At 30.4% G+C, this 10,579-nt stretch overlaps 1 protein-coding gene across 1 annotated transcript; it reads left to right on the top strand.

Annotated features, from left to right (window-relative positions):
• Positions 1–809: 809 nt before the first annotated feature.
• On the top strand, positions 810–10,053 carry LOC124930553 (uncharacterized protein At1g32220, chloroplastic-like). The gene is made up of 11 exons (XM_047470887.1): positions 810–888; positions 2,770–2,854; positions 3,141–3,198; positions 3,293–3,480; positions 4,743–4,798; positions 4,893–4,948; positions 6,297–6,390; positions 7,239–7,318; positions 8,633–8,675; positions 8,777–8,868; positions 9,761–10,053. Exons 1-11 carry the CDS (start codon positions 810–812, stop codon positions 9,923–9,925), a joined length of 996 nt encoding a protein of 331 aa, XP_047326843.1. The 3' UTR covers positions 9,926–10,053.
• Positions 10,054–10,579: the final 526 nt, after the last annotated feature.

Here is a 10,579-nt window from a genome sequence, read left to right as displayed (position 1 = left end):
TCTATTTTCAAGTTCCAATAAAAAGAAATGAAGGGAAGGAATGATTCATTTAAGGATTAAATATATATATATATATATATATATATATATATATTAAAAGTAATATTGTGAGGAATGAATTTGGTGTTTAATAAAAAAATGATAAAATAATAAATAAATTAAAAAAAGGTAAAATATATTTTTGTGGAGACTAATAATTGTAGAGCACAAAAATTATGAGTTTGAGGACATGCTAGGGGTTTAAAAAAAATTAAAAAAAAAAATTCCAGTACTTTTACATTCAAATTAACCCATAAACGTTTCAAGCAATAATCTTTATGATCATTAATAAAATATAATCGGAATAACTCTTTCTTAGCTTTGAGATATGTTTTCCTACTTGCATATACCCTAAGGTAGATCATTTAACATATTCAGTTCAGTTGACAATGTTGGTATTATTTTCGATGAAGAATGACTTGGGTGGAAAATATATGGGAGTGGTAGAATCTCGTGCACAATGGGCCACACTTTAGTCTATAATTTAAGGACCTTCATCATGGGGAATTTATTTTCATTCATAGTTATATTATGTGTCAAAAATTATACTTACATATTCTCGTTGACATCATAATCTTGCTCAAAAACCACTAATTTCTAATTAGGCATGTCATGATTGAAAATTGGTGATTCAAGAACATTAATCTCATGATAAAGTGTTCTAATATGATTGACTTGGATTATATCTTCTATAAGTGACCATAATTTACTTTCTATCTCGTTAATCGTTTCTTTCTCAAACAACAAAACCGAAATAAGATGAGAAGTTGATGAACTCAGTTCTTGATATACCACCATCTGTCTACTCTTCCTTTTTTCGACATTCGGGGAGGCATCATAACCCGAGGGGTATGAAGAAGAATACTCTATTTCAACCTCACAAGAATCTATTGGCTCTTTTAATTCAGTCTTAGTCTGCTCAACCTCCCTGTTGCCATATCAAATTCTTCGAATTTGTCATCTCAACAACTAGTCTTTCAACATCTATAAGGCTAGTTATACAAATCCAATCGACGTAATATGAGGTTATCTTTGGTAGCGACGATGAAGAGGATCCCATTTTTAGTGTAAATTTTTGTTGACGTGTTTAATCTATAATATTTTTATATATAAATAAATGAGAAAATATTAATAATGACATGAGCTCGATTTATTTTATTTTTTTTAAGATGACAATGACTCACTTTCATTTGAAAGGGATATCACATTTGATTTTTGTTTTGAAACTTTAAATTTTATGGTTGAATAGTTAGATTGAGACTATGGTTGAATAGTTAGACTGAGACTCTATATGATAGGTTAATTGAGATTTCAAATATTAATTTAAGGATATTCTTGTTAAAGTTAATACAAAATAGACGGTTTTAAACGTCGTCAATTTATTATTTACGTGACATTTATAAATAAATAAATAAAAGATCAATGTCACTAATTTAATTACCGAATTTCAGCGATTTTAGAGTTTTTTGTCGCGAATATCAGATGTCAAAATTTTTGATTTGCTGAAATTCAGTAGTTAAATTAATGATAAATGTCATGTATATAATAAATTAACGGCGTTTAAAACCGTTACGATAAAATCTCGTTTTTTATAACTTTAATAATAGAAAGTATAAATTGCAAGATTTAAAAATAGGGATCCAAAATCATAATTGGTCCACTGAACCCCAATTTCATCCATATGACAATCCTGTCTTTATTTTATATTTATGAAAAACATCACAATGGCTTAAAAGATAATTTAAATAATATTAAAAAAATAATATATATGTATAATAATTAAAATATTATTATAAAGACAAATTTACAATAATAATTTGGATTATAATCTTTCTACCAAATAAAGAAAGAAATTAAAATTTTTTAAAAAATCTAGAAAGAGAAAAAAATAATAATTGGTGATGATTTTGAGGAGGTAATGATTATTCTTGGTAAAAAGATTTAAAAGTATTGATATATATAAATAAAATAAAAAATTAATTTAAAATAAAAAATATTTTAATATTTTAGTTAATGAAATATGTAATGTTATTATTGAAAAATGATCTATTAAAAATTTAATTTTTATTAAGTTTTTTTAAGAAAGAACCTACCTTAAAAAGAAAAAATCATATACTAAAAAAAAAAAATTAATTTTGATTATTTTTAATGAATAATAGTGTTATATTTGATATGTACAAAATAAAATTGTGGCAGCTTCCAAACCAAATTAACAAGTCAAAGACTAAAGGTCACGATAACGCCACGTATGATCTATACAAGTCAGACCACCATCTCGCCACGTGTCCAACTTTCCCTCATCTCTCCCTCTCTCCTTTCTGCATCTTTCGCCGAACCTCCATCCCTTTTCTGCGTTTTCAGGATCGCTCCATTCGCATTCCGCTCGCGAGAAGGATCATGTCACGTTTGATTCGTTCTGGACTTCGTCTCTCCAGAATTTAGTGAGTTTCCTTTTTAACTTTCCATTTCCTTGTGAAACACTCTGTGATTACTTCGAACTGCATGTTTTCGTATTTATTTACTCAGAATTTTCATTACAATAACATGATATTCGCCCTGTTCTTAAGATTTTGAGCAGCATTTCAATGATACGAAGGAACGGTTTAGTTTTTAGTAATGTAATAGGAGAGAATCGAATTTCTTGACGCTGAAGGGAAGAATTAAGGAAGTCTGGATTCTAAGAATTTGGAGATTTTGTATTTGTTTGTTAACATTAGTGATTGAGTGTAGAACAAAGTGAAGTTGGACTGAAATTGATTGATGAAGGGCTCCCAATACAGGCATTTGCAATAACATATTATCTTGAGCTTTATTGGTCTGCATAGTTAACAGATAGAGAGGGATTACCTATGATCTATAGATGGTTGATCTATTTATACGTCTTAGTTTTTCGACAGGGGAAGCTTGATGAATCTTTCTAGGTAGATCAACTTGAAGTTCTGTTAGTTTTCAATTGTAGCATAAATTGACAAACAACAGAGTTTCTGGATTCTGTTTTATTTCTTTATTTACATTATGGTTTAAGATATTTCTGTGTAAAATGCTTGATGCATGTGATTAAGGCGTTTTCGGGTATGTAAGTTATTCTTCATGTGAAACAGTACTGCTGCTTCTCCTACTCCCAGAAATTTGAGATATCTGTCTACAGATCCAAACAAGGTAGATGAACCTTTCAAAGTTGAGAATGTAGAGACATCTCCTTCAGATACATCTTTTACCCCTCCACCACCCCCTCCTCCTGCTGATAAGGTAGTCAATAGATGTATTTCACAACATCCTGCAACATTTATCTGGAACCACCACTTCTTTTCGCAAGTATACATTCATTTTTTTTGTGGTGTTTCTGTATCAGTTACTTGTATTGGGTGGAAATGGATTCGTAGGATCACATGTTTGTAAGCAGGCTTTAGATCAAGGTTTGACTGTTGCAAGCCTGAGCAGGTATTTTTTTTTGCGTGGATAAAGATTTCTGAGGATTCATCTTCTGAGAAACAAAATTGTTTACTAGTCACTAAGAATTTGGTTTCTGATATATATTGTAGTAAAGATTTTACATTAGCCTATTTGGAAACTGGTATTTTGTCACAATTTCAATCACGATCTCATTGAAATATTGCCAAAAGATCAAACTTTAAAAGTGATTATTTTTGTTCGGTATAAGGTATTTTGTGGATCATGATCCAGATTATAGAGTGATTTTTGCTGCTTTATTTGGGTGTACAAATTATTGTTTACATCATTATCCAAATTATATATTGTGATTTTCGCTGCTTCATTTGGGTATACAAATTATTCTTTACATCATGATCCAAATTATAATGTAATTTTTTGCTTGATTTGGTATTGTGATTTTTTTCATGATGTTGATAAGATTATTTTTCAGATCACTGTGATTTCACAAACATAACAAATGTAGATTTTTCAGATATGATCAATTTGAAAAAAGTTGCTAGCAAAATTTGTTTCCCTCTATTTTTCTTTTATGGGCATTATATTGTGTTATCCTAGATCTCAAAATTATGTGTCTAGGGTGCATCTTTTTATCCCCCATTCAGTCATTAAGATACCATTATGGTTCCGCATTACATTGTAAATTCCTTTTGTTGAATGACTGGTTATAGTAGCTTAGCGACTTTTTGTTGAGAGTATGCTCACACAATTTGAGGCTAATGATTCTTGTATGCTTTATGTTTTTAAAGATCATTGGGTCAAGGGTTTAAGATTACTATATAAAAGTTGGAAAGAAGTTCATTTTGCTTCCTTAACTTGCATTAAAATTTCGTATTGCTTTCTCAGTTGTTTATATTACCTCTCCCCAGTTTTTTTTTTCTTTTAACTTGGTTTTGTTCTTAAATCATCGATACACAAAATTTGTAGTTCTTTAATCTCAAGAATTCCAAATGTTTATCAAGACCTTAATGGCGTTAACAAAAAATGACGACAATAAGTGATTTGAGCCATTTAAAAGTTGAGGAAGAAAAACGAGCTTTTGATGTGAGTTGAGTAAGCAAATGAGCTTATATCCTTAAATGTAAAACACAATTGTCTGTAAGATAATCAATTCATTCTTCCCATTTAAGTTTGGATGTAGTTTCCACCTTCCACAGCATAATATCAGTTTATTCTGCATCATGCTTATGTAAATGTTAATTAGAGTACTGATGTATCTTCTATTTGTTCCTGTTTTATCTAAATTTCTGTAGATCTGGTAAGCCATCCATAAATGAACAATGGGTACACAATGTAACTTGGCGTCGAGGTGAACTATGTTTTCCTATTCATTCATTTATTGTCAATTCGGCAGATAATTTATTGCTCTGAGTTTTAACACTTCCGTTTTCCTCCATTTGTAGGAGATTTGTTGTCACCAGATTCATTGAAGGAAGCTTTTAGCGACGCAACTGCTGTTGTATGTGCTTCTTTTACTGTTATTCTTTTTTGAAAGGATAAAACCTTTTTATTAGACCATATTGTTGCGAAATATGTTGAAGAATCCACCAAAAACGTACAAGTTATGACCTTAGTAGTCATTAATTTCAAATCAAAGCAAAAAAATCACAAATACATCAAAGGCTTTTACTGAAGGAGAAAGTGAACGCGAGGTACAAACATTTAACAGTCAAATGAAATACATAAAAATGGAAAGATAATAACGAGGAAAAGTTAGATTCTGATCAAAATGCCCCCATCATGTTCAAATTCCTCTGTTCTTTTTATTGAAGCAAAGGTGTGGAGGAGCCATTGATCATCACTTTCCAATGTCCTTTCCATACCGTCCACCACAAAATGAGGAGATGGTCTTCCATTCGGAATTTTGATGCTCATCTTCGAACACCAACCTATCATCCATTGAGCCCAAGAATCTGCAACAGATCTAGGCATGACCCACTGAAAATTGAGAATGCTTTGAAGTAATTAAACACCAGATATCTGACCAAGTGAGCAGTGCAGTAGAACGTGGTTGGTCGACTCCTCATTGTTATCGCATAACCAGATGCTTAGCCAAGGGTTACATAAATGAAAAGAGAAACAAGAATTAAAAATGATGAAACTATCTCCTTCCATTGCATCACCAATTAAACTAGTTAAAATTATGGGGCTTGCAGATCTTTTGTCACCTTTGACCTTGGAACTTTCTAGGCTATTTATAGCCCAGCGGTTCTTCTTCCTTCTTGTTTCAAAGGCTGCTTAGACATTTTGCTGTTATGTCAATGCAATTATATCATCACTGGATTTAGATAACAGCAGGTTGGCACTAAAATGGAAACCTAATGGAGCTATGTGTTGCTCCTTTTTGCTGAGAACTCAAGTCCATCTGTGCTGTCTTGTTTTTTTTTGTGTCATGTTATTACCTTTTTTATTCTTTTGCAAATTCCATCCCTGTTCTTTCTGCTCCTCGCCTCGCTTTTCTTAGGTAGTTCGTGTTAGGTGTTTCCTCTCTTTTTCAAAGAAACTTTGTGACATGAAATAAGACATGAACGAGCCTATTTGGAAATTAGTATTTTGTCATAATCACGATCTCATTGGAAAATCTCCATAGTTAAAATAGATAGTGACTTTTTTCATTTGGTATAAGATTTTTAGACCAGATAATTTTTTACATTATGACCCAGATTATAGTGTGATTTTTGTTGTTTCATAAGATAAATGTATATTTTTCCTGGTCATGATTAACATGATTTTTTTTACCAAAACAGCCCATTAATAGCCTTAGGTTGCAATCCAACTGCCAGTTATGTTTTTCTTCCTTCTTGCAGATTTCCTGTGTTGGAGGTTTTGGTTCTAATTCATTTATGTACAAGCTTAATGGGACTGCAAACATAAATGCTATTAGAACTGCTGCAGATCAAGGTACTTTTTTTTGGGTAGAGTTTTGTATATAGATTAATCTCACTTCTTGTTTAGTAGTTGCATTTATATTATTAGGTAGAGATGTATACGGACATTTTTTCTAAAAATTCCTTTCACAATCAATATAATTTCTGAACTACGATCCCTTTGGGTTAGATATTTTCAAGTCAATTTGCATTGCTCTCTGTTGATAGTATCTCTTTATGACTTCTATCAATGACAACCTTTGGTATCTACAGAAATAGATGGAATGATCAAATTATTGGTTATAAAACTTTTACCCCCACTAATTTGGGTGGCTTTTATTTTTTTTCAAAGGCACAACTGTTTGTAGTTTACCTTTTCCAATGGATCTGGAGAAGATTTTCAAAATCTACAGATATAGCATGATTTGTTGGGAAATGATTTTATGACTGGTTATAGGATTCTCTTTTTTTTAATGTCTGGTTATAGGATTCTGTAGATTCTTTGTGTGCCTGTCAGATATCAACAAGGATTGATTGCTTGGAGAAACCCTAATTAACAATAAAAGATGAACTTTGGAAGATGATACTTCATTTAATTAACAATTTACAAGTGATTGATCAATTATGTCAATGAAAGCATAGTTATCTAATAAGAGCTTGTTTGATGTAGGAATTTTTTGAAATAAACCGATGTTTTTGGGGAAAAAAATTGTTGGATTATTCGGGGTTATTTGGGTTAGATGTTAGGGACAGGTATTTAAAATGTTATAAAAATGAAATTGGATACTATTTATACACTTCCTTTTACCATTTATTGGAGAGACAATTGGAAACGGTAATACTGTTACATCTGTAAATGTCTCATGTAAATTCTGTTTTCAGGTGTGAAGAGATTTGTTTATATCTCTGCCGCTGACTTTGGCATAGTAAACTACTTGCTACAAGGATATTATGAGGGAAAGGTATTACGTTTTATATACTGGAAGTCAAATTATTCCATTTTTTGGATTTTGCATTTGTCTACTGGATTGCTGATAAATGAAAGTTGTGATACTGGTGAACATTTAATGATAACTGGAACAGAAAGACTCCATCTATATCTGCTACCATTTAAAACTGTACTAAAGCTAACTTAAACAAAGTTATGTCTGAAATTAGAGTTAAGCCTTGTAGACCTATCCTTGTTTAATATTTTGTGTATCTTTAAAAAGAAAAGGGAAAGTGGCTTGACTGTTATTGGTTTAGGTGCGTTTGGAACAAAAATGAAATTAAGGATAGAATTGGGGATCCTGTATAACAAGTGGATATATACATGCCCATAGTTATTTAATTAGAAGAGGTGAAAATTATGTGTGATTGTCTTTGGACAATTGATTAACCTAAATAAGAATTCAGTCCTGCTAGCTTTTTTGGTTTCCTTGTGACAAAAGTATTGTCTTTTACCTCATTTGTTTCCTTGTTTGATTAGTTATTTTTAATAAGTTTGTTTGATGTAGGTTATAAAAAAACAGCTTATTTGTAGTTATTTGGGTAAAATACATTAGGGGTATAAATATAATATTTTTATAGATAGGGTATTTTGGTTGATAATTTGAATGATGTAATTGATTAGTAGATTTTTGATTGGATAGTGGGATATTTTGAACGCACACACCAAACAAGGTCTTTTCTAGTTTTTTTGTTTAATGTAGGAAGTTAGAATGACACCCACAACTTTCACTTCCATTTAAGGCGCTCTAAGTGAGAGTGGAACCCGTGTAGTTTTCTGTTTAATATTATATGCAAATCATTTTTTGGAAATGGGGCATGGTTTTGGGAGGTTGTGCTATCTTCTTCCAGAGAGAATAAACCATGTTCTTAAAACTAATAAAACTTACAAAATTAATAAAATTAGGGAAATTTTCAATAAACATATAATAAAACTAGTAAAGTATGAAAGAGATGTAAGTAGAAAGAAATGAAATTGTACAATGTCCCAAATGCAACTGAAGCTAAAAAATGACATGTATTTCAATTATGTGAGATTTATTATTTAAAATTTTCATTTCAAGTCTTCAAACAATGCAATTGGAATTGGATCCATCCCACAATTTTGTTCAAACCAAGCATAGCCTACTGTTTTCAGTTAATCCTCTTTATGAGGAGGAGTATTGCATGAGGGTCAGTTTTCCGATATTCTGTCTATTAATCTGAGTACTAACGATTAACTTTTTTAAAGAGGTAACATATATAGGTTTTAATTGTAGTTTTTTCCTCATGATCACCTTATTTTTCAGAGGGCTGCTGAGACTGAGCTACTAAACAAATATCTATACGGAGGTGAGTAGCGTTAAGTAGCAATAAACCGTTGGTTGTCAAGCATATTGTAGTTTAGGGGAAAATATGCATGCAATTTTCTAAATTCCAAATTATTCATTCAGGTGTAATTCTAAGGCCCGGGTTTATTCATGGAACTCGACGTGTTGGCAGCTTGAAGGTACCTCTTGCCGTAATTGGTTCTCCATTGGAAATGGTAAATGATTACCTCTTTCTAGTCCTCCATTTTGAGCTTCATTACCCTATTTGGAAATACTTGTGTTTGTTAAAACTGAAAATTAAATGTTGAATACTAATAAAAATATCATAACTTTAAATACTTGTTATGCAAATTGATTTGATAAAATGTAAAATTAGTATCATGAAAGTCTTTAAAAACTATCTACGACTAAATTAGTTTTCGAGAATTAAAGTTGTCTTTTGCATGTTCATATTATACTACCAACTAAGTTTAAGTCATTTATAGCATTTTCATAGTTTTCACTTATCAATTGAACTTATTTCAAATAAGCACTTAATTTTTCATATTAAGTGATAGGTGAATCTTGGGGTGTTTGATAACTTATCCCTTAATTTTAAAAAATTATGTATTTATTTGAATTAAATTTAATTGATAACTGTTTATAAAAGCACTTAATGATTTAGATTAAGCTCAAAGTTAGCTGTGAAAGACTTAACTCGGTAATACAGTAAGAATGAATGAAAAACAAACTGTAAACTCGTGAATTAATCAAATTAATCTTAGTATTTTTGGATATTTTAGTATTTACTACAAGGTTAAAAGTAGTTAAAAAATTAATTACTTAATTCACCCAATTTTCATTTGGATCCACACCTAAATGAGAAATTCTGCATGATTTCATTGGCAGTTTTTCTAACAGATTCAAAATGGTAAATGGTCACCTCTTTCTGTATTTCCCCTTTCATTGACAACATCACTGTTTTCTTCATTTTGAGCTCCATTTTCTTCAGCCCTATTTAGAAAACACTTTTGTTTTTGAATCTCATGATGCCAAATTGAAAATAAGATGTAATTATTTGAATCCACATCTTTTATGCATTTTGCCTGAAATATTGAACCAATGCAGGTTTTCCAAAGGGTCAAACCACTTAGCCAGATCCCTCTTGTAGGCCCTCTTTTCACTCCACCTGTTAGCGTCAATTCGGTGGCGAAAGTTGCAGTAAGAGCCGCTACTGATCCTGTCTTCCCTCCTGGAATTGTGGACGTCCATGGAATTCTCCGATACAAATAATGTTGTCGTGTTTATAATAAACTTCTTACATTAAAGAGTATTTTTAGTGGTTCACCGCTATGAATGCAATAAGAGAACTATAAGCTATTCGGTTTGATCCAATTATAGCATGGTGTTTAAATGTTTAAGTTTGTGCTTCTTTTATGCTAAGTTTAGATGTCACAACACTTAAGAATTAGGGATGAGCATTGACAGATTTATAATTTAAACAAAATGTGTTAATCGTGAATAAAAATTTAAAGAATTTATCAAAAAAAAAATAAACAAATTTAATTAAGGAAGGTTTAAGTGATTGTATCTTAGAGTACATGATTTCAAATCTTGATTAGGATTTTTTTTCTAAGGGTTTATTTTGTTCAGTTATCAAAAAGTTAGTTTTTAAAACAGTTGTCTTAATATATTATTTTTGTTATAGACTAATTTGGTTCAATTTTAATTTTTTTTTGTTATTATTTACTTGTTAAAAAAATGTTATTATTTATTGTTAAATTTGATGTCAGATACTAATATGGTAAATTTTATTTATTTAATTAAGTTTAATTACAAAATATTAAAATTGATTGATTCAGATCTTTTAATCACCTAACAAAATATATATTTTTTATATAAGAAATAAGTTAAATATAAAAAATTAATTAATAAATAATATAAAAT

The sequence above is a fragment of the Impatiens glandulifera genome, chromosome 3 (genome assembly GCF_907164915.1).
Source record: "Impatiens glandulifera chromosome 3, dImpGla2.1, whole genome shotgun sequence".
NCBI classification, from domain to species: domain Eukaryota; kingdom Viridiplantae; phylum Streptophyta; class Magnoliopsida; order Ericales; family Balsaminaceae; genus Impatiens; species Impatiens glandulifera.
This window is presented reverse-complemented; position numbering and strand designations above follow the sequence as displayed.